The sequence below is a fragment of the Orcinus orca genome, chromosome 1, assembly GCF_937001465.1.
Source record: "Orcinus orca chromosome 1, mOrcOrc1.1, whole genome shotgun sequence".
NCBI lineage: Eukaryota > Metazoa > Chordata > Mammalia > Artiodactyla > Delphinidae > Orcinus > Orcinus orca.
The window spans coordinates 51,177,803-51,202,181 of record NC_064559.1 but is presented as its reverse complement, the minus strand read 5'-3'; the positions used below and the strand labels follow the sequence as shown (position 1 = coordinate 51,202,181).

At 35.5% G+C, this 24,379-nt stretch overlaps 1 protein-coding gene across 1 annotated transcript in view; it reads left to right on the top strand.

The window, feature by feature from the left end:
- CEP350 (centrosomal protein 350) overlaps window positions 1–24,379 on the top strand; it is a 140,013-nt gene that overhangs the window by 76,330 nt on the left and 39,304 nt on the right. The window contains exons 27-29 of the mRNA XM_049700523.1: window positions 198–355; window positions 8,295–8,494; window positions 24,154–24,365. Of these exons, the coding sequence (XP_049556480.1) occupies window positions 198–355; window positions 8,295–8,494; window positions 24,154–24,365 (570 nt within the window). The remainder of the gene's footprint in view (window positions 1–197; window positions 356–8,294; window positions 8,495–24,153; window positions 24,366–24,379) is intronic.

The window sequence follows — 24,379 nt, the reverse complement described above, 5'->3', positions numbered from 1 at the left end:
TAGGGACTATATAAGTACATGTATATACATTTTACTTGTGTGATATAATTTTGTCCTTTAAGTAATACCTTAATTTCAGCTATTTTACAAATACTGTTTTGAAGATAAATTAATTGTGAAATGACAGTGTTTAAATCAGTTTGAGATCTTAAATTCCAGTATAATTATAATACTTTACTACCCCCTATTGTTTGCAGGACTCTCATAGTGATGATGATACAAAGGATAATAAGGCAACCAGTCCTGCTCCAACTGACTTGGAGACCCGCAGTCCTTCCCCCATTTCAATCTCCAGCAGTGAAACTAGCAGCATTATGCAGAAACTGAAGAAAATGAGAAGCCGCATGGATGAAAAGTAATTCATTTAAAAAAAAATCTCCTATTTACACTGAAAGTAGTAGCAACAAATAATATTTTTAATGTATTTCATTAGATTAGATTGATACAACATAAAATTTTATGGATTCAGTTGCATTTTAGCAGAGTTATTAAGTCATCCTAGGAGTCAGTTAACTGTAGACCTTATTTATAAAACAAATTTTCTTGATCTTAAATAGAGACAGGTTTCTTATTTTAAAAACCAAAGTAGTATTTGCACATATACCCATGACAGCGTTTTCTCCTTTCTTTTATTAAAAGTTATGAGTAAGTGTGAAATTTTTACCTTTTCTGAAATCTGAGGACATAGCCACTGACTTGAGGGAGCAATTTAATGGTATATCTTGAGATCTCATCCTGTGACTCTGACAACTGTGAGGCTTACTCAAGTAGAAGAGTGAAATTTTAAACTTGTGAGTGGGTCTGAATTGCTCGATTAAAACCAGAAAGTCTGAAATTCTCCTGGGATGTTGAATGATTTGGCAGTCTACCATTCTTCTAAAACATTTCTAAGCGTTATTTTTTGAAGACTCTTTTAAAGAAAGCTACTCTTACTTAGATATAGCTCAATTATGTGTCGGCTTTGACCGTACCAAGTGACATTTACATGAGAGTTTACTCCTTTGCGTGTACATTTGATTAAATACGCTTATAAAGTAGCTGCTTGTGGACTATTTTCTACCTTTTTTAAGTATAGAAGAGAGGTCCATTAAAATTTTTGTTGACTGCTCTTTTATTTTAAGTTAGCAATTTGAACCGCAGATTAAACTTAAGTTGTATCTTGATATCCTTTGGCAGTATACTGCCCATCACCAAATTTAATAATACTCTATGTTTATATGTGACATCAACCTATGATTTAGTTATTTTCTGAACAGTCAAGCAGTTGTAAGTCAAACCTTACTTTCTATAGGTACAGTGTTGTACACTGGCACTTCATTGCTTAATTGAAATTGCACTTCAGTAACTTAAAATTGGCCTTTGATAACTTAAAAATACCTAAATTGATTATGAAGATAATTTTAAATAATAAATAGAAATTTTTAAAATAAAAAATATAAGGGGGTGAAAACTGAATAGTTACAAATGTGTAAGTGTACCTTTTGTATGATTTCCATGGGATAGACCAATTAAGACTCTTCAAATAGGAATTCTTTTTTACTTCCTGATAAAAATTTCCAGTAGCCAGTGTGAGACATACTGGATTGCTCCAGGGATCTTTGAATTCAGAATAATCTATCTCATAAATTTTTATAACTGATTTGGCATTTTATATCTGCCTCTAAATGCCTTTGGATCATAAATGTTGGAGGAAGGACAGCTTCAAGGGAAATTTCTTCATCGATTCCTTGCTTGTCTATAGCAGTAAAATCTTCATTGCTGGTCTCTATGAATAATATTCCAATAATTTTAATCACATCCATGGAAGGAATTGCTAATCCTATTCTGTTTGTGAGATTAGTCAGTTTATGTGGTGTTTATTTGAGATTTGGTTAAAACTTTAAAAACCCTAAATAACAAGTTAAAGGTTGAATTTATTGACTTTGTTCTAAGTTTTGTTATTTATTTTCTCAGAGCCCAAAATACTAAAGACCTAGAATTTTTTTTATCATTGCTCTACCTTCCTTTGTCAACTACTGCAGTAAACTTTTGAGAAAAGGCCTTGAAGCATTCAGTGACTTATTGATTTGTTGTTTGAAGCAATGCAGTTGTGTTTGTGGTAGGGCTGGGGTAAGAACAGTAGTTGCAGAGAAATTAGTTTTAATGTTTGGAAGATGATGCTGAAATTTGAGGATGAAGTGGAGTATTTTCCAAAATTAGCAGTGCATTAAAAACGGAGATCACTGTTAATTTTTTTTGATCTCCAGAACAAAGCGCAGTTGGTCCTTGAGCAGCGTGGGGGTTGTGTTAGCAATGCTGCCCTTCCGCATAGATGAAAATCTGCCTAAAACTTGCGTAGTCGGCCCTCCATAATCGTGGTTCCTCTATGTATGTGGTTCTTCTGTATCTGTAGTTCTATATCTGCGGATTCGGCCAACCACAGATCATGCAGTACTGCAGTATTTGCTACTGAAAAATATTCACATGTAAGTGGACCTATGCATTTCAAACCCACTCACTGTTCAGGGATCCACTGTAATGTGAAAACTAATTTTTGAATACCATTCAGGTTACCAAAGCTTCAGAGTTACTTCTCTTTCAACAATGTTGGAATGTCACCTCAATAGAGTGAGTTAATTTTGTAGTCATTTGCTACAGTAGATAACTAATAAAATTATTTGAGCCTTTGCTACTAGGCACTATTATTTGTTTTGTAGATTAGAAAAGGCCATCTTCTAAGAGATTACTATTTTACTAATATAAAACACTTGTCAGAAAATAGTCACCCTTCTCAATAAGTTTAGCTAACTTTGGGAGGAACTTTTTCATATATATTACTGTTTATTGTTAACTCTCTGAACTTTGATTCTGTGATAAATATTTTTCTGAAGTGGTCAAACTATTCTTGGCTCCAGTGAAAGATTTCCTTCTTTAATGTTTCACTGAGACAACAATGCCTTTGTTAAAGTTTGTATTTCTAATCTATGCCTTTTCTTTTTTTTTAAATAAATAAATAAATTTATTTATTTATTTATTTTTGGCTGAGTTGGGTCTTTGTTGCTGTGCGCGGGCTTTCTCTAGTTGCGACCAGCGGGGGCTACTCTTCGTTGCAGTGCACGGACTTCTTGTTGCAGAGGCTTCTCTTGTTGTGGTGGACAGGCTCTAGGTGTGTGGGCTTCAGTAGTTGTGTCTCGCGGGCTCTAGAGCGCAGGCTCAGAAGTTGTGGCACACGGGCTTAGTTGCTCCGCGGCTTGTGGGATCTTCCCGGACCAGTGCTCAAACCCGTGTCCCCTGCATTGGCAAGCAGATTCTTAACCAGTGCACCACCAGGGAAGCCCCTCTATGGCTTTTCTTGACCTGTGTACTGAGTTGACATTTTAGAAATAATTTCCATTTCTATAGTTAAGAGCAAAAGAAATTTAAACTATGAAAGAGGTTAGTAATAATGAAAATATGTTTGCAAAAGCCACAGACTGACTAGTCCTCAGTTTTTTGATAATTATTGGTAAATGAAATCTGAGTTTTGTTTACTACTGTGAGGGGCATTATTTACAGTATAAAGCTGTGAAACAGATATTCAGGGGAAAAAACATACAGTTGACTCTTCCTGTTAATTTGCCAATTCTGTTTTAGGAAAATTATTTACTGAGCAAATGAAACACTGAAGGAATGGTGTTTATCTTCTTCTTTAAGTGTTAAAATAGGATACAGTGCGTTTTTTTCTTTCATTTGTTAATAGCAGCTTGTTCTTCTGTATTATTTATTAATTATATACTTATTCCCTCAGCAATTATTTTTTGGGAAATGTGTGAATATAGTAGGTTCTGAGGGATAAGAAGATGAATCAAACATAAACCCTGCCCTTGAAAAGCTTATAGTATAGGTGGAAAAAAGAAGAAATATCAGGTTCCTTTAGTGAAGTATATAAAAATCTATTGCTAAGGAAGCTCAGAAGAGGAAGAAATTTTTACTGAAAAGAGTATATATATCAAGGAAATTTTCTTGATGAGTGTTCAGAGTTAAATACTTTGCATTTGCAAGTGAAGGCTTTTGCTATTCCATTAAAGAAGACATTTTTATTAAAATTTTAAACAATGTATTAAATATCATTGCCTTAAATTAGAAATATAGTTTTCTTAGAGAAGGTTCTAGACTAAGTGTAGTGGATGAATAAATCCTGATAGTCGGATAGTGTGCTTTTTTTTTTTCTTCCTAGATTAGGGATGATGTACCTGTCTTATTTAATTTATTTAAGTATATGCAGATTATTAAACAATTTAATAGATTTTGCTGTAGGAAAAATAGACTGTATTTTCTTTTAGGTCAGTACTATCCATATGCTCATTTATCTTCCTTTTTGAATATCATTTAAAATGCTTAAGTACTTAAAAGAATTGATCCATTTTATAATTAAAAGCACTAGTTTTCATTTTTACTTGTGACAGTATAGAGTTAAAGAATTGTTTAGATCCAGAAAGAATTTTAAAATAATTTAAGATATTAAGTTTTTATTTTGTTTAACATCTTTCATAATCAAATGATTTTAGAACTGGAAGTTCTATTTAAAATTTAGATCATAATTTTGCTTAAAAAGTGTGAGGAAGTACTTAAATGAAGAAGGAATCATAAAATGTTGGAACTAGTCGGTCCTTAGGGAGGTCATCTAGTATAGTCCCTTGGTTCTACAGGAAGAAATTGAGGCCTGCAGAGATTAAGTGCCTTGTCCCAGGTCAGGTAGCATAATGGCAGAGCTAGAAGAACTAGAACCCTACTCTGTCGACTTCAGCCAGCTAAAGTGAAAACTGAGTTAGCACATCTGCTTCCAACCTTGTAGTTTTTTTAAATAACTGCATTGATGACTTAAAGGTATCTCAGTAGAAATTGACCCTTCAAAATAGTATTTGTTGAAACTGGCAAGGTGCTCAGTGCCTGATTACTACGGTTGAATAGCTGCATAGCTAAAGTTTAGAGTGTAAAATTTTGACTTTAAAAGTGTATTACTTACTTTTGAATTTCTAAAGGTTAAACATTATAGGAACATAATTATTTCCATACTAGATTAAATCTATCATATGTCTCATCCTAGTCCAGTGTTCTGTAACTGTCAGAGGCCTTGTTGGGGAATGCCTTGATAATAGCCATAAAGTGTATTAGTAACATTTTCTATTAATAGTCATTTATGTTTCCATCATTCACAAATTTTGTTTATTTCTTACTTGTGCAGCATCTTGAAGGATTGTTAACTCTAGTGTTAAGTGCTACTGCTTCTTTTATCTCAATTTTATACAACTTTTAAGAGACACTTGAATTCTAGAATGTATGTATATTAAATAAGGAACGTGTGTTTCTGGGATGAAGTTCCAACTTTAAGTTAAACTTTTCTTACACTATCTCTTAAACCATTTTCTTTTTTTTTTTTTTTTAGCCATTTCTTTTGTTGTTCATTTCTAACCTAGAGCTTTTGAATATGCTTAATCTTTGTAAATGGAAAGTAAATAATTAGTATTTGTTCTAATAGAGAAAATTATTATCCTCTATATTGGGTTGGACAAAAAAATTTAATATGTATTTTTTTTACAGTTTATTTCACATCTTCCAATGTTCTACTTTTTGTACTAGGTCATGCATGCATTTAGCAGTTATATACTTGAGAGGGTGGGTGATACTTGAATGTTATAAATAGATTTTTTTGGACCTTTTCCAAGTACATTTGTTTTTGCATAATTGGCATCAAAATAAGTTTATTATACATTCATAAAGAATGGCAAGGAAGATTGAAGTGTCTTATTGAAACTTGGCAAAATTGCACAAAAACTTCAGTGCAGAAAATCAAGGCAATCCAGATATGATAGAGAGAGAGAGGGAGGGAGGGAGAGAGGGAAAGAAAGAGATAGAGCGAGTATGTAACTGAACAGAGGGAAGGTGAAATATTAAGTTGTATGTGGAGAAACAGACGCTGAAATCATCTGTTATCTAAAGATATACATGTAGTCAAGATTCTACATACTTTTTAAAATTCAAATGAATGACTGGATTCATACCTAGATTTTCTCACTTCTTTGACTTACTGGTATTATTCCTTGCCCTTCCAAGGCAATAAATGTTGCCTTGATCTACAGGTTATTGTTGTGTGCATGTGAACAGGAGCATGCTCTGTCAAAGAGAATTAACCTTTCCAAACCTTTTATTAGACTTATTTATCCTTTCATATATACAGTGGTCTATTTACTATTAAAAAAAGAGAGAAACAATTGGTTTTTTCCTACTTTTATAAGTTTAACATATGGAATTTCTTCTTACTTTTAACTTTATTGATTGAATTGTCCACAGCATGATTTTTTTTTTTTTTTTTTTTTAACTACTGGTAGTGTTTATTGGAACTAGCTTAGTTTATTCTTAATTATGCATCCTGGTTTTTTATAGAATGGGTATTGTATTTCAGTATTATTATTTAAGTGGGCCTTTGTTAAATATAAAGCAAGATACCTCCAGTAGGTCCTGTTGACAGTAAGTTTTATGTTGTAGATGTGAACAAGGTATTTTTACTATAAATTGACTTTTTAAACTATATAACTATATTCAAGCTTAGATTATAATGGTAAGGTTAAATAAGGCAAATGTACTGCTTTTTAAATTTAAATTCAAGCTTAAAATACATGACAAGGTACAGATATAAAAACTACTCGTTGAGAATTACATATGTATATACAATTGCTGATATGCTAGGTTCATGCCCATAATTGTTGTACTCTGTGTTAAAGCTTATGAGAAAACTTACTTAGCTTCACACTCTACTTCTCATTACTTTACTCACAAACAAATAAATTTACCTGAAAGTATACGTGATGGTTAAGCAGGAACTGAGAAGAAAGGCACGTATATTCAGAAATCTTTGGTAAGATCTATAAAAGTATATGTTTTATATGTCACACAAAGTATAACACTTGCTTTAACTGAGTAGCTTATAATGTTATTCAGGAAGCATATTAAAAAGTTCTGCACTCAGCTCTTATGCTTTCCCTTTTTCATTCTTTCTGCCTCTTGATCTCTTGGTTTTAAAATCTTCCTCCTTATTTTGTAGACACTGCTCTCCTGTTCACTACTTCTTCTCTGTCTTTACGTCTCATCACTGGGCCTCTCTCAGTGTCTGTTTTCCCAACCTTCATCCCAAATTCCAGCTGTATATCTACAACCAGTTGGTCAGGTAACTTTGCACCTTTTTCAGTGCACTCTTTGATAGAGCATGCTCTTTTTGTTTGTTTTTATTGCTTTTTTTTCTTTCTTTTTTTTTCTAACAGCCTAGGGGCCTCTTGTCAAATGTCCCATAGATTTTACCTTTTTGTTTCCACATTAATTTGACATGCTGATTGTTTAAGAAGTGGAGTGATAGTTCTTGTGCTTTTTATTAAGTGTTTGTTGGATATGTGAATGTATTTTTGTTGATTAGCTACCACTACAGATCTAACACTTACAATATGAGCAGCCCACCTTTCATTTAGCTGTGGCGTCTACATTTGAGGAGAGCAAATAGTAGCTTTTTAACTACTCAAATAACTTCCTAAATCAGTTATGTCCCCTAACCCTTTGGAGCTAAGATATACTAGGCTGTTTAATTCCAGAGATTGGGTTAAATTGAGAAGTTTGAGGCATTTGGTGCATCCTTTTACTCAAGTAAATAAATAGTCATGTTTTATACATAAGGCATCTGACTGTGGTTCTCAGTGTTCTCTCCATGAAAAACAGGTAGACTGTCACCTGACACTGCATTTCCCAGGTAGTGAAAACCAAACTTACTATACCTGAAGCAAAACCAGACTGAATTTGAATATAAAAATCAAAAAGGGACATGAACAGGTTTTTCGTTTGCTTGCTTGTTTGGGATTTTGGGGGTTGTTTTTTTTGTTGTTGTTTTGGTCTTCGTTGTTTTGAGTTTGTGTGTTTTCTGGTCTTAGCCTTCAGAATAAATTCCTTGTATCTTCTGTTATGAAAAAGAATCACCTATGAAGAATGAATACATTAAGTACTATCAGTCATGGTTAGCCAAATATTCTGAAGATTTTTTTTCCTGAAATTACCCCACAGTTTTTCCTTTGCTAAATTTCCAAATAATTAATTACAAGTAAAATAAATAAATTCTCTTACTTGCTGAATACTATCACTTACCAAAGCTCGTATTATCTCAAACTTTTTTCAGAGGAATACTATGAATGTCCTGTTTTATACAACTTTTTGATAACGTAATGAGTAATAAAGCTCTCAAAGTGATTTCTGCCTATAGATTTGTTCTCTCACTGTTTTTCATGGTGTAACCATAGGTTTCTGACAAAGCGAGAGCAAAAACTAATGCAAAGGCGCCAACATGCGGAGGAGCTACTAGAGTGGAAGAGACGTTTAGATGCAGAGGAAGCAGAAATTCGTCAAATGGAAAAACAAGCTTTGGCTGCCTGGGACAAAGAATTGATAAAACCTAAAACTCCTAAGAAAGAACTGGAGGACCAGAGAGCAGAACAGAAAGGTAATAAAGACTAACTATTCAGACTACATACTAAAAGTCTAATGTAACTGAAAGATTTACTTAATTATTTTAAAAAATGGTGAATGATTAAGGGTGAAGAAGGTGATACAACTATGAATGCTACAGATATTGAAAAGATAAGAGAATACTGTGAATACCTTTATGCTAATATACTTGAAAACTTAGAAGAAATGGGTAAATTCTATGAAATGGAAATGGGTTGTTCTAGGACCACGTGGGGTTTAACACCAACTAAAAATTGATAATGTGGTGAATTACTTAAACAGATTAAAGGAGAAAAATTACATGATATCTCAGTGGATTCAGAAAAATCACTTGATAAAATCCAAAAAAGCCTTTGGAATAAAACAAATAAATCTCACATCAAATTAGCAATAGAAGGGGACTTTCTTTACCCAGTATAGGATATCTATTAATGAAAACAAAAAACCAAACCTGCAGCAGACTTCATACTTAATAATAAAACATAGAAAGTTTTCCCTTTGAATTTGGAAATTAGACAAAAAGATGCTTATTTTCACTTACGGAGTGAAAGGAAGAAGCAAAACTCATTATCTTATTGAGAAGAGCAGATGAGAAGGCTATGCACATAGAAAATCCAGCATTTGCATGTCAGTTATTAGAATTAGTGAGTTTAGCAAGGTTGTGGATATAAAATCCGTAAACAAAACTCAATTGCATGTCTGTAGATAAGCAGAAATTGGTTAGAAAAATCTAATTATTAAAAGATGCCATTTATAAATTTAACAATAAGTATTGAAGATCTTTACGGAGAAAAATTTATAATTTTATTAGGAGACCAAATTTTTTATTAGGAGACTAATTTTATTAGAGAAGACCAAAATAAATAGAACTTTACCATATTCACAGATAGCTTCAGTGTCATAAAGATGTTAATTCTCTCTGAACTTATTGGTAGGTTCAAGACAATTTAAATCAGAAACCTGGCAAGATTTCTTTGTAGGGTTTGACAGGCTCATTTTAAAATTTATATGAGGGCTTCCCTGGTGGTACAGTGGTTAAGAATCCGCCTGCCAGTGTAAGGAACACGGGTTCGAGCCCTGGTCCGGGAAGATCCCACATGCCTGCAGCAGCTAAGCCCGTGAGCCACAACTCCTGAAGCCCACGCACCGCAACCAAGAGTAGCACCCACTCACTGCAACTAGAGAAAGCCCGTGCGCAGAAACGAAGACTCAGTACAGCCAAAAATAAATAAATAAGTAAATTTATTAAAATAAATAAAAATAAAATAAAATTTATATGAAAGAGCAAAGGACCAAAAAGCAGAGACATTCCTAAAGAAGAACCACAAAATGCAGGAACTTACCAGTTTCAACACCTCTAAGAGTATAATAATTAAGACAATATGATATTTGTTATCAGAGACAAATAGATGATGAAACAAATAGCTCAAAAAAGATCTGTGCATATATGGAAAGTTGACTTCTGACACAGGTAACTTAGGAGACTAGTGAATAAAGGAGGGACTCTCCAATAAATTTTGTGTGAGGTAAAAATAAAGTTGGGTCCCTACATGACAGTATAAAAAGATCGATCTCAAGGAGGGAGACAGGTGTAAATGTGAAATTTAAACTATAAAACTTTTAGAGACAATATAAGAGAATATCTTTATGACATCAGGGGGAGGGAAAGATTTCTTTAACGTTATGCAAGACAAAAATCATAAAGGGAAAGATTGATAAATTTCACTTTAATAAATTAAGAATTTCTGTTCATTAATACATATAAAGAAAGTAAAACAAAATAAGATACTTGCAATACATATGAGTGACAAAGGAATAGTATAAGAATATGTAAGCAACTGCTATGAATCAATAATAAAATGACAACCACATTAAAAAAAAACAGGCAAAAGAGCAAATGGTTCACAAATAAGAAACTCCAGTCAGTAAACATATGAAAAGGTGTTCAACTTCATTAGTAATCAGAGCATAAAAACCATAAAGACATACCATTGCATGCCTGTGTTCACTTCCTAGGGCTGCCATAACAAATTACCACAAATTTGGTGGCTTAAAACTTTTTTTTATTCTCTCGCTTCTGGAGGCCAGAAGTACAAAATCAAGGCTTTGGCAGGACTGTGTGCTCCCTCTGAAGGGTCAAGAAGACAGTTCTTTCCTTCCTTCTTCCAGCTTCTGGTGGTATGCTGTAGGCATTCCTCGTGTCTGCTTAACTAAGTCTCACACAGTCTTCTCTTACATGTCTGTCCTTCTCTTTTGTCTCACAAGGAAACCTGTCATTGAATTTAGGGCCTACCCAGATAATCCAGGATGATCTCATCACGAGATCCTTAACTTAATTACATCCGCAGACCTTTTTTCCAAATAAGATTATATTCACAGGTTTTGGGGGTTGAGACATGGACACATCTTTTGGGGAGCCATCATTCACCCCATTTTAAAAAATCCATCAAACCTGTTGGTATGTAGGTGGAACAAAGAACTGCTGGTGTGAGTGTTAATTGTTAAACCTAGTTTGAAAAACAGGTTGAAAGGCGAGGCATTAAAAATAATCAATAAAATGATAAAAATAATAAAGCCAGGTACACATGTCCTACAGTTCAGCAATTCCATTGCCAAGTATAAATCCTAGAGCAATGGTTCTTAAAGTATGGTCCATGGTCTCTGAGATCCTTTCAGAAGATCTGAATAATACTGACATATTGTTTGCCTTTTTCACTGTGTCAGCATTACACTGGTAGTATAAAAATAATGGTGGGTAAAATTGCTGATGCCTTAATATGAATCAAGGCAGTGGCACCAAATCATATAATAGTCATTGAATTCTTCACCACCCTGTACTCACCATAAAAACATGCCATTCTTACATTTTATGTAATTTTAATTTAAATATTTAGATAATTTAAATATTAATTTATTGAATCTCAATTTTGAGTACATATCTTTTTAATATTCTATGTGATGAATAGGAGATATTCATAAAGCACTTGTGTTTGCCAAAGCATGATGGTTATCCTGAAGAAAAGCACTTACTACAGTTGTTTGGTTTGCAAGCTGAACTAGCAATTTTTTCATGTAGTACCATTTTTACTTAAATGACTAACAAAATATGGTTATTCAGACTTGAGTATTTGCAAACAATGTTTCAGAAACACATGAAGCAACTCTGACTCTTTAAGAAAAACAACTGATAGTGTTTATTGTCGGTAATAAAATGTAAACTTTCAAGTGAAGATTTAAGGCTTTTAGAAATGCTGTTTCCCCTACTGTGAGCTTGACAGCTTTCCAATACTTTAAAGACTTTCCTGGTATGAGTAATGATATCAAGGTCATCTTTTCATATTGTGTGATAAAATGTGCCAATATTTGAAAAGATCTTCCCAACTCAGTGAATCAATATTTTCCAAATGACCCGTGATGATTAGAAAATCAAGTATGGCTAAAAGATCCATTTAAAGTGCAAGATAGGGGTGGAGGGAGACACTAGAGGGAGGAGATATGGGGAGATATAGATATATATAGATATATATAGATATATATAGATATCTCTGATCACTTTGTTATAAAGCAGAAACTAACACACCATTGTAAAGCAATTACACTCCAATAAAGATGTTAAAAAAAAAATAAATTGCAAGACAGGCCAATGGATTTTAATGGAACAGATTATGAAAAGTTCACAGATATGGTTTCAGATTCCACATTACAGCTTAACATTTAAGAAACTACCAATTGTCCACTTTTGGTGTGGCATTAAAAAAGGATATCCACAATTACCTGTAAATACTGTTAAAATACTCTTCCCTTTTCTAATTATGTATCATTTGTGTGAGGCCAGATTTTCTGCATATACTTCAGCCAAATCAACATATAGCCACAGATTGCATACAGAAACAGATATGAGAATCTGTCTTCTGTTAAGCTAGCCATTAAAGTTTTTAATTTAATGTAAAAATAGTTTCTCTCCTTTCAACTAAACTTTTTTTAAAAATGTAGCTATTTTGAATTTTAGAAAATGTCGTTTGTAACATAGGTTTTTTACTGTTATTTTTAAATAAATTAATAAATATTTTTATTCCATTTTAATTTCTATTGTAAATATTGATAGATATAACTGTATCTATAACCATATAAACTAAAGCTTTTGGGGGTCTTCAGTACTTTTTCAGAGTGTAAAGTGTTCACTGAGGCCAAAATGTTTGAGGACTGCTGTCTTACAGCAATGTTTTTCGAGTTGTGGGTTGTCCCATTTGCGATGTATGAAATCCATTTAGTGGATTGAAATCCATTTAGTCAGCATTGTTTAAAGTTGAAATAAAATAGAAAATATCATTATGTCACATATAGGTTAAATATATTATGATTAAGGTAAAAAATCTGAAAGCCACTGCTGTAGAGAACTTTTTTTTTTTTTTCTCGGTACACGGGCCTCTCACTGTTGTGGCCTCTCCTGTTGCGGAGCACAGGCTCCGGAAGCGCAGGCTCAGCGGCCATGGCTCACGGGCCCAGCCGCTCCGCGGCATGTGGGATCCTCCCGGACTGGGGCACGAACCCATGTCCCCTGCATCAGCAGGCAGACTCCCAACCACTGTGCCACCAGGGATGCCCTGCTGTAGAGAACTTTTACATAGATAGATAATAGATTGATATAAATATATCTATCTGTACTTATATATATATATAAGTATATATAGAGAGAGAGATATACATATAGATATGTATACATATTTATACTAGGAGGATATATATGACATTGTTCGTAGCAGCAGTATTTGAAATAGCAGGGAAAAAAGGAAACCACCCACATCAGTAGGAGAATGGATAAATAAATTGTGGTATATTTACATATTATATCATGCTCAGTAAAGAAGAAAAAATTACAGCTAAACAAATCAACATACAAGAATCTTAAATCACAGAGGACTGCAAGCAGTTTGATTTCTTTTATAGAAAATTCAAAGCAAACAAAACTAAGTGATATATTATTTAGCTATACATACCAAGTGGTACATAAAGAAAACCAATGATGCAATAAATATAGTTCATCTGTAGTGTTCCTTTTTTCTTCAGTTTATTCAGCAGAGGCTGACTTCTGTGTCAACTTCCACATCCTCATTCTGTAGCGTCAAATTCTGCTGCAGACTACTCCTTCTTGAAAGGAAATTTAACAGGACCGAGAAAAGAGATTCAGTGTCTCAGGTTTCATCATGGGCTGTAACAGAAGTAGAAAACATTTCTGACTATGCCTGGAAGGCAAATTAAGCCTAGTTGTTGTTGTTCAAGCCTCCATTTGTCAGGAACTGTTGGCCTGTGTAATCTTAGAAAGTGTTACTGGGTAAATGTGATAAAACGAAGGCAATTTTAATCTCATCAAATATAGTTTAGGAATAGTGTATTTAATGAGCTAAAATGACATAAATAAAAGAAAAATTAAGAAAAAGAAGAAAATACATTATAATGAAATGACAGTGTACCCCTCAGGGCACATTGTTGCAATAGCTGAAGCTGACTAAGATCAAGCAGAAAAGTAACTTACTAAAGGCTGTGTATTTTATGGCTCATAGAATTTTTGAGATGACTGGAGAGCCAGCTCCACACCAAGCTTCTAGGAGCAGTGCTAAAACCACACCACAGAACTGGCCTGCTGAGAAAACTGCTCTAGCAGCTACTCAGCAGAGCCCTGAAGGAAACTGCTGTTTTGGTGTTCCCTCTTTGCCTGGCAAAGAATAAAGCCACCCTTTCTTTTTCCGCCAAAAAAAAAAAAGAAAACTGCTATTTTGTATCATTTCCCCACTCATGCCACTTCTGCACCAGGGACTCAATTTTGCAACCACTGAGAAATCCACTGTCACTACCAAAAGCCACCTAAATTAGAGTCCACATGGAGCCGCCTTCTTCAGGATACTCAATTTTAAAATGAAATCCTCTACAAGGACATCAGATTGGAGACACCAGATTTCAATGCCTAAGTTCCAATGCCCAGCAAGGAAGGCTGGAAATTTCATTTTCTGGGTTCTGTCTTGGGTGACAAGAACTCATGTGGCAGGAAATTTATCAAATATCAGTGAGGGATTAAAAATAAGCTTGGGCTCCAAGAAACATGACATGTCCATTGTTAAGGAGTTTATTTAAGCCATATACCTTTCTTTCATAAAGCATTATAAAATATTGTTCAGGAAAGAACTCCGAGACTTTTTTCCAAAGCCTGATTTTTTTCAATGGCTACTAAACACTTGAAATTTGTCTAGTAGAACTAAGAAACTGAATTTATTTAATTTTAATATTTAAGTAGCAACATGAGGCTGATGGCTACCATATTGGACAACACCTGCAGATTATACATTTTAAAAAGTTTTGGTGTTTCTTCCATTTTGTTTTATGTCACATTATATAGGGTATATTTTAAAAGAAGTGCTGAAGATTGACTGCTATAGTCCATATTTTTTAAAAAGCGTACAAATGTTGCTAGACTCCTACTGACATGTAACTCTGTCTTCAGCAGTCAGGGATACAGTGAAATATTACCTCACATCTCTTAGGATGGCTGTTATCAAAAAAGACAGAAGAAAAAAATGTTGATGAGGATTTGGAGAAATTGGAACCCTTGTGCAGTGCTGGTGGGAATGTAAAATAGTTGTAACTGCTATGGAAATAGTAAAGCAGTGCCTCAAAAAATTAAGAATAGAATTACTATATGATTTAGAATTTCCACTTCTGGGTATATACCAAAAAGAATTGAAAACAAGTTCTCAAAGAGATATTTGTACACCCATGTTTATAGCAGTATTATTCACAATAGCCTAAAGATGAAAACCCAAGTTTCTAGGAACAGATGAGTGGATAAACAAAACGTGGTATATACATACAGTAGAATATTATTTAGCCTTAAAAAGGAAGGAAATTCTGAAACATGTACTAACATGGATGAACTTTGAAGACATGTTAAGTGAAGTAAGCCAATCATAAAAGGGCAAATATTGTATGATTCCACTTATATGAGGTACCTGAGTACAAATTCATGGAGACAGAAAGTAGAATGGTTGATGCTGGGGTTAAGGAGAGAAGAGAATGGGGAGTTATTATTTAATGAGTACAGAGATTCAGTTTGGGAAGGTGAAAAAGTTCTGGAGATGGACGGAAGTGATGGTCACACAACCACAACAGTGTGAATGTACTTAATGCCACTGAACTGTATACTTAAAAGTGATCCAGGGACTTCCCTGGGGGCACAGTGGTTAAGAATTCACCTGCCAGTACAGGGGACATGAGTTCGACCCCTGGTCGTGGAAGATCCCACATGCCGTGGGGCAGCTAAGCCCGTGTGCCACAACTACTGAGCCTGTGCTCTAGAGCCCGCGCACTGCGACTACTGAAGCCCGCGCGCACACTAGGGCCTGCGTGCCGCAACTACTGAACCCACATGCTGCAACTACTGAAGCCTGTGCATCTAGAGCCCGTGCTCTGCAACAAGAGAAACGACCACAATGAGAAGCCCATGTGCCGCAACTAGAGAAAGCCTGTGCACAGCAATGAAGATTCAACGCAGCCCCCCGCAAAAAAAAAAAAAAAAAAAGGGATCCAGATGGTCAATTTTATGTATATGTATTTTACCACAATTTTTTTTTTTTTTTTTTTGGGCTGCGTGGCTTGTGGGGATCTTAGTTCCCCAACCAGGTATTGAACCTGGGCCCACAGCAGTTAAAGCACCAAGTCCTAACCATTGGACCACCAGGGAAATCCCTTTTTTTTTTTTTTTAACCACAATTTTAAAAGAATAAATTTTTCAAAAGTCAGGAAGTATAGGAAGAGGTCTGGAAAGACACACACCAATCATACCTGACTGCCAGTGGTTTACTTTGAGGTGTGGAAATTGGACAGCTGAAAGTGGTTGGAGAGGATCATGTGAAATAATCACTTTACGTCCTTCTATACCGTTTGAAGTTTTGTTTTGTTGGGTTTTTTCAACTACATTCATGTACTACTTTTATAATTTCAAAAATAAGGTCAAGGGCCAAAAATGAAGATTTCCAAAATGAATTCTTCCGCAAAGACATCAGATTGGAGAAGCTTCTTCAGTGGTTCTCTCTCAGGAGGTGGTGGTACATTCATTTTCTTCTTTATACAACTTTTATACTGTCTGAACTTTTAAAATCAGTGTATGTTACTTATTGAATAAAAATAAAATACGTTAAGGGGTATAAAGCAGGAATGTAGAGGATTCTTCTCTTCCCTACTACCTAAAATCATTTTTTAAGCCGTTTAAAATTTTCCCACATTCTATCTTGGAGTAGATGAATATCCTTGAGGATTTTAAAAATTCCTTCCTTATTTATTCAACCATTCTGATTATACTACTCATTCACAATGTAAAAATGTATCTTTTTTTAATAGATCTTTATTGGAGTATAATTGCTTCACAATACTGTGCTAGTTTCTGTTGCACAACAAAGCAAATCAGCCATATGCATACACATGTCCCTTCCCTCTTGAGCCTCCCTACCCCCTTCCCTATCCCACCCCCTAGGTCATTACAAAGCACCAAGCTGATCTCCCTGTGCTATGCGGCTGCTTCCTACCAGCCAGCTCTTTTACATTCGGTAGTGTATGTATGTCAATGCTACTTTCACTTTGGCCCAGTTTCACCCTCCCAACCCATGTCCTCAAGTCCATTTTCTACCTCTGCCTCTTTATTCCTGCCCTGCAGCTAGGTTCATTAGTTCCTTGTTTTGTTTTGTTTTTAGATTCCATATATATGCGTTAGCATACGGTATTTGTTTTTCTCTTTCTGACTTACTTCATTCTGTATGACAGACTCTAGGTCCATCCACCTGACTACAAATAACTCAATTTCATTTCTTTTTATGGCTGAGTAATATTCCATTGTATATATGTGCCACATCTTCTTTATCCATTCATCTGTCGATGGACCTTTAGGTTGGTTCCATGTCCTGGCTATTGTAAATAGTGCTGCAGTGAACATTGTCGTACATGTCTCTTTTTTAATTATGGTTTTCTCAGGGTGTATACCCAGTGGTAGGATTGCTGAGTCGTATGGTAGTTCTATTTTTAGTTTTTTAAGGAACCTCCATACTGTTTTCCATAGTGGTTGTATCAATTTACATTCCCACCAACAGTGCAGGAGGGTTCCCTTTTCACCACACCCTTTCCAACATTTATTGTTTCTAGATTTTTTGATGATGGCCATTCTAACTGGTGTGAGGTGATACCTCATTGTAGTTTTGATTTGCATTTCTCTAATAATTAGTGATGTTGAGCATCTTTTCATGTGCCTCTTGGCCATCTGTATGTCTTCCTTGGTGAAATGTCTATTTAGGTCTTCTGCCCTTTTTTTTTAAGAAATGAATGTTTCATTAATTTTCAGACTTTTTAAATATAAATTTATTTATTTATTTATTCATTTTTAACTGTGTTGGGTCTTCATTTCTGCACGAGGGCTTTCTCTAGTTGTGGCGAGCGGGGGCCACTCTTCATCACAGTGCGTGGGCCTCTCACTATCGCGGCCTCTCTTGTTGCGGAGCACAGGCTCCAGATGCGCAGGCTCAGTAGCTGTGGCTCATGGGTGCAGTTGCTCCGCGGCATGTGGGATCTTCCTGGACCGGGGCACGAACCCGTGTCCCCTGCATCGGCAGGCGGACTCCCAACCACTGCGCCACCAGGGAAGCCCTTTCTGCCCATTTTTTAACTGGATTGTTTGTTTTTTTGATATTGAGCTCCGTGAGCTGTTTGTATATTTTGGAGATTAATCCCTTATCTGTTGTTTCATTTGCAAAATTTTCTCCCATTCTGAGGGTTGTCTTTTTGTCTTGTTTATGGTTTCCTTTGCTGTGCAAAAGCTTTTAAGTTTAAGTGCCATTTGTTTATTTTTGTTTTTATTTCCGTTACTCTAGGAGGTGGGTCAAAAAAGATCTTGTTGTGATTTATGTCAAAGAGTGTTTTTCCTATGTTTTTCTTTAAGAGTTTTATAGTGTCTGGTATTACATTGACGTCTTTAATCCATTTGGAGTTTATTTTTGTGCATGGTGTTAGGTAGTGTTTTCATTTCATTCTTTTACCTGTAGCTGTCCAGTTCTCCCAGCACCACTTATTGAAGAGGCTGTCTTTTCTCCATTGTATGTTCTTGCCTCCTTTGTCGTAAATTAGGTGCCCATAAGTGCGTGGGTTTATCTCTGGGCATTCTATCCTGTACCATTGATTATTTCTGTTTTTGTGCCAGTACCGTACTGTCTTGATTACTGTAGCTTTGTGGTATAGTTTGAAGTTGGGGAGCCTTATGCCTCCAGCTCCATTTTTCTTTCTCAAGATTGCTTTGGCTATTCAGAGTCTTTTGTATTTCCATGCGAATTGTAAAATTTTTTTGTTCTAATTCTGTGAAGAATGCCATTGGTAGTTTGATAGAGATTGCACTGCATCTGTAGATTGCTTTGGGTAGTATAGTCATTTTCACATTATTGATTCTTCCAATACAAGAACATGGTATATTTCTCCATCTGTTTATGTCATCTTTGATTTCTTTCATCAGTGTTTTATAGTTTTCTGAGTACAGGTCTTTTGCCTCCTTAGGCAGGTTTATTCCTAGGTATTTTATTCTTTTTGTTGCAGTGGCAAATGGGAGTGTTTCCTTAATTTCTCTTTCTGATTTTCCATTGTTGGTGATAAGAATGCCAGATATTTCCGTGCATTAATTTTGTGTCCTACAACCTTACCAAATTCATTGATTAGTTCTAGTAGTTTTCTGGTGGCATCTTTAGGATTTTCTACATATAGTATTATGTCATCGTCAAACAGTGACAGTTTTACTTCTTCTTTTCCAATTTGTATTCCTTTTATTTCTTTTTCTTCTCTGATTGCTATGGGTAGGACTTCCAAAACTATGTTGAATAAGAATGGCGAGCGTGGTCATCCTTGTCTTGTTCCTGATCTTAGTGGAAATGCTTTCAGTTTTTCACCATTGAGTATGATGTTTGCTGTGGGTTTGTCATAATAATATGGCCTTTATTATGTTGAGGTAGGTTCCTTCTATGCCCATTTTCTGGTGAGTTTTTATCATAAATGAGTGTTGAATTTTGTCACAAGCTTTTTCTGCGTCTATTGAGATGATCATATGGTTTTTATTCCTTAATTTGGTAATGTGGTGTATCACATTGATTGATTTGTGTATATTGAAGAATCCTTGCATCCCTGGGATAAATCCCACTTGATCATGGTGTATGATCCTTTTAATGTGCTGTTGGATTCTGTTTGCTGGTATTTTGTTCAGGATTTTTGCATCTATGTTCATCAGTGATATTGAATTTTCTTTTCTTGTGATATCTTTTTCTGGTTTTGGTATCAGGGTGGTTGTGGCTTCGTAGAATGAATTTGGGAGTGTTTCTACCTCTGCAATTTTTTGGAAGAGTTTGAGAAGGATCAGTGTTAGCTGTTCTCTGAATGTTTGATAGAATTCGCCTGTGAAGCCATCTGGTCCTGGACTTTTTGTTTGCTGGAAGACTTTTAATTATGGTTTCAATTTCATTACTTGTGATAGGTCTGTTTATATTTTCCAGTTCTTCCTGGTTCAGTCTAGGAAAATTGTACCTTTCCAAGAATTTGTCCATTTCTTCATGGTTCTCCATTTCATTGGCATATAGTTGTCTGGAGTAGTCTCTTGTAATCCTTTGTATTTCTGCAGTGTCAGTTGTGATTTCTCCTTTTTCATTTCTAATTTTATTGATTTACATCCTCTCCCTTTTTTTCTTGATGAGGCTGGCTAAGGGTTTATCAATTTTGTTTATCTTCTGAAAGAACCAACTTTTAGTTTTATTGATCTTTGCTCTTGTTTTCTTCGTTTGTGTTTCATTTATTTCTGCTCTGATCTTTATGAATCTCTTTCTTTCTACTGACTTTGGGTTTTCTTTGTTTTTCTTTCTCTAGTTGTTTTAAGTGTAGGGTTAGATTGTTTATTTGAGATATTTGTTTCTTGAGGTGAGATTGTATTGCTATAAACTTCCCTCTTAGAACTGCTTTTGCTGTGTCCCATAGGTTTTGGGTCGTCATGTTTTCATTGTCATTTGTTTCTATGTATTTTTTAATTTCTTCTTTGATTTCTTCAGTGATCTCTTGGTTATTTAGTAGCACACTATTTAGCCTCCATGTATTTGTGTTTTTTACAGTATTTTTCCTGTAATTGATTTCCAACCTCATAGCATTGCGGTCAGAAAAGATGCTTGATACGATTTCAGTTTTCTTAAATTTTCCGAGGCTTGATTTGTGACCCAAGATGTGATCTATCCTGGAGAATGTTCTGTGTGCACTTGAGAAGAAAGTGTATTCTGCCACTTTGGGGTGGAATGTTCTATAAATATCAGTTAGATCTATCTGGTCTGTTGTGTCATTTAAAGTGTGTGTTTCCTTATCTATTTTCTATTTGGATGATCTGTCCATTGGTGTAAGCAGGGTGTTAAAGTCCCCTACTATTATTGTGTTACTGTCAGTTTCTCCTTTCATGGTTGTTAGCATTTGCCTTATTTATTGAGCTGCTCCTATGTTGGGTGCATAAACATTTATAATTATTATATCTTCTTCTTGGATTGATCCTTTGATCATGAAGTAGTGTCTCTCCTTATCTCTTGTAGCAGTCTTTATTTTAAAGTCTACTTTATCTCATACAAGTATTGCTACTCCAGCTTTCTTTTGATTTCCATTTGCGTGGAATATCTTTTTCCATCCCTCCACTTTCAGTCTGTATGTGTCCCTAGGTCTGAAGTGGGTCTCTTGTAGACAGCATATATATGGCTCTTATTGTTTTGTATCCATTCAGCCAGTCTGTATCTTTTAGTTGGGGCATTTAATCCATTTACATTCCAGGTTATTATCGATATGTATGTTCCTATTACCATTTTCTTCATTGTTTTGGGTTTGCTTTTGTGGGTCTTTTTCTTCTCTTGTGTTTCCCACTTAGAGAGGTTTCTTTAGCATTTGTTGTAAAGCTGGTTTGGTGGTGCTGAATTCTCTTAGCTTTTGCTTGTCTGAAAAGCTTTTGATTTCTCCATCGAATCTGAATGGGATCCTTGCTGGGTAGAGTAATGTTGGTTGTAGGTTTTTCTGTTTCATCACTTTAAGTATGTCCTGCCACTCCCTTCTGGCCTGCAGAGTTTCTGCTGAAAAATCAGCTGATAACCTTATGGGGATTCCTTTGTGTGTTATTTTTTGTTTTTCCCTCACTGCTTTTAATAGTTTTTCTTTGAATTTAATTTTTGTTAGTTTGATTAATATGTGTCTTGGTGTGTTTTTCCTAGGGTTTATCCTGAATGGTACTCTCTGTGCTTCCTGGACTTGAGTGACTATTTCCTTTCCCATGTTAGGGAAGTTTTCAACTATAATCTCTTCAAATATTTTCTTTTTCTCTTCTTCTTCTGGGAACCCTATAATTCGAATGTTGATGCATTTAGTATTGTCCCAGAGATCTCTGAGATTGTCTTCAATTCTTTTCATTCTTTTTTCTTTCTTCTGCTTCCTGGCAGTTATTTCCACCATTTTTTTCTTCCAGCTCACTTATTCATTCTTCTGCCTCCGTTATTCTGTTATTGATTCCTTCTAGTGTATTTTTCATTTCAGTTATTGTGTTGTTCACCTCTGTTTGTTCTTTAGTTCTTCTAGATCTTTGTTAAACATTTCTTATATTTTCTCAATCCGTGCCTCCATTCTGATTCTGGATCATCTTTACTGTTGTTACTCTGAATTCTTTTTTAGGTAGATTGCCTATTTCCTCTTCATTTATTTGGTTTTGTAGGTTTTTACTTTGCTCCTTCATCTGTGACGTATTTTCTTCCCATCTCCTTTTTTTTTTTTTTTTTTAATTTTAATGAGTGGGATTGTGTTCCTGTCTTAATGGTTGTTTGGCCTGAGGCTTCCAACACTGGAGTTTGTAGGCTGTTGGGTAGAGCTGGGTCTTGGTGCTGAGATGAGGAGCTCTGTGAGACCTCACTCCGATGAATATTCCCTAGGGTCTGAGGTTCTCTGTTAGTTCAATGGTTCAGACTCAAATCTCCCACCACAAGAGCTTTGGCCCAACCAAGATCCAACAAACCGCCTGGGGCAGCAAAAAAAAAAAAGAACAGTAACAAAGTAACAAAGTAAAAAATAAAGTTAGACTAGGAAACTAACAGATATGTGAGGAAGAATATAAAAATAAAAATATAGATGAATCAACACCTGGAAGGTATATCAGTACCACAATAGTAAAAAAGAGGAGAGAAAAGAAAAAAGGGTGGAGTAGGGGGGAGGAAGGCCTTGGCTGTGGAGGGCGGGGCCTAAGCAAAGACGAGGTTTGGGTGGTGGGCGGGGCCAATGCTCAGGACCCACAGGGCTGGAAAAGGCCCTGGGGGCTGTGGCGGTTGGGGCTTAGGCTCAAGGAACAGAAGGGACCCAGGTGTACCCCCCACCCCTGGTCTCAGAGGGCAGGGTACCTCACTGGGAGCGCAGCAGGCTTCCTGGGCTCAAGTGCGTGGGGCACACACCGTCCTGTCCTCTCCTGCTCCTCCAATCTGGGAGGGTGCCTCCCCACTGACTTTCCTGATCTCCCTGCGTTCCCTCCTATGCCCCCAAGGACCTACGTGGCCTGGAGGGGGACTTTGGAGGACAGGGGACAGGCCTGGGAGCTCAACAGGCTCCCTCTGCCCAAGTGGGCGGGGCAATTGCCCTCCAAAAAGACATCTTTTAAAATTTTTAACTGAAATGCTTTTAGATGTTAGGTCATCCTTGTTTATTGAAGTGAAACATTCTTTGGGATATAGGTATTTCTTTTGCTAAATAAACTTATTTTATGAATTTCAGGCCCGAAGTCTTCAGTGATATTTTTGGAATTGAGTATACCAAATGTTATCAGTATTGACCCAAAGTGTGATATAACCTAATCTTTGTGGGACATTGTATCGATAGTGATAAAGAAGGAAAGCAGTGTACATTCTTAAGGTTAGACAAGTATAATGTCAAGAATTTTATGTTAAGTGTCAAAAGTATTTGTTTTTTTAGAGGAGAGGCCACAATGGACAGGAAATTCCAGAGGCAAGGCAGTGCTACAAATTCTGAAAGTGCTGAGTAAAATTCATAATATATCTCCATCAGTGCATGCAGTTCATTCATTTTTATTGCTGTGCAGCATTTCAGTTTATAAATATACCACAATTTACTTATTTTACTTAGTTTTTGACTATTATAACAATACTACTAGTAACCATCTACATGTTTCCTGCTGCATGTATACAAGATTTATCTAGGATTTATACCTAGAAGTGGAATTGCTAGATCATAGAGTGTTTTCATCCTTGCCAAATACTCCCAAATTTCTTTCCAAAGTGGTTGGATTGATTCCATTTCTAAATGAATATATGAGTTGTAATTGCTGTGCATCTTTACATTCAGGTTGTCAGTCATTATCATTGCTGATTATATGTTACAGATATCTTCTCTCAGTTTGCATCAGCCAAAATTCTTAGACTAATGGATATTATAGTAAATGTGATTCACTAAGTGGTGGGATTAAAAATTATATCTAAATGCAACTAATGAAATTATGCTGAAAACAAATGTGAAGTTTAACAGATGAACATGTCCCTTGACCAAGATTGTGTACTTTTTCTTGTTTTCACCCTCTTCTAGAAATAGTGAGTGAAACAGAATCTCCAATACCTTCCTACTCTCATCTACACAGTGAAAGCTCTATTCCAGAAGAATTGGGCAGCCCTGCTGTTGAATATATACCATCTGAATCTATAGTTCAGGAGCAGCCTGGAAGTCCAGATCACAGTATACTTACTGAAGAAATGGTTTTTTCACAAGAACTGGAATCTTCTACCTCGCCTAGTAAACATGTAAGTTAATATAT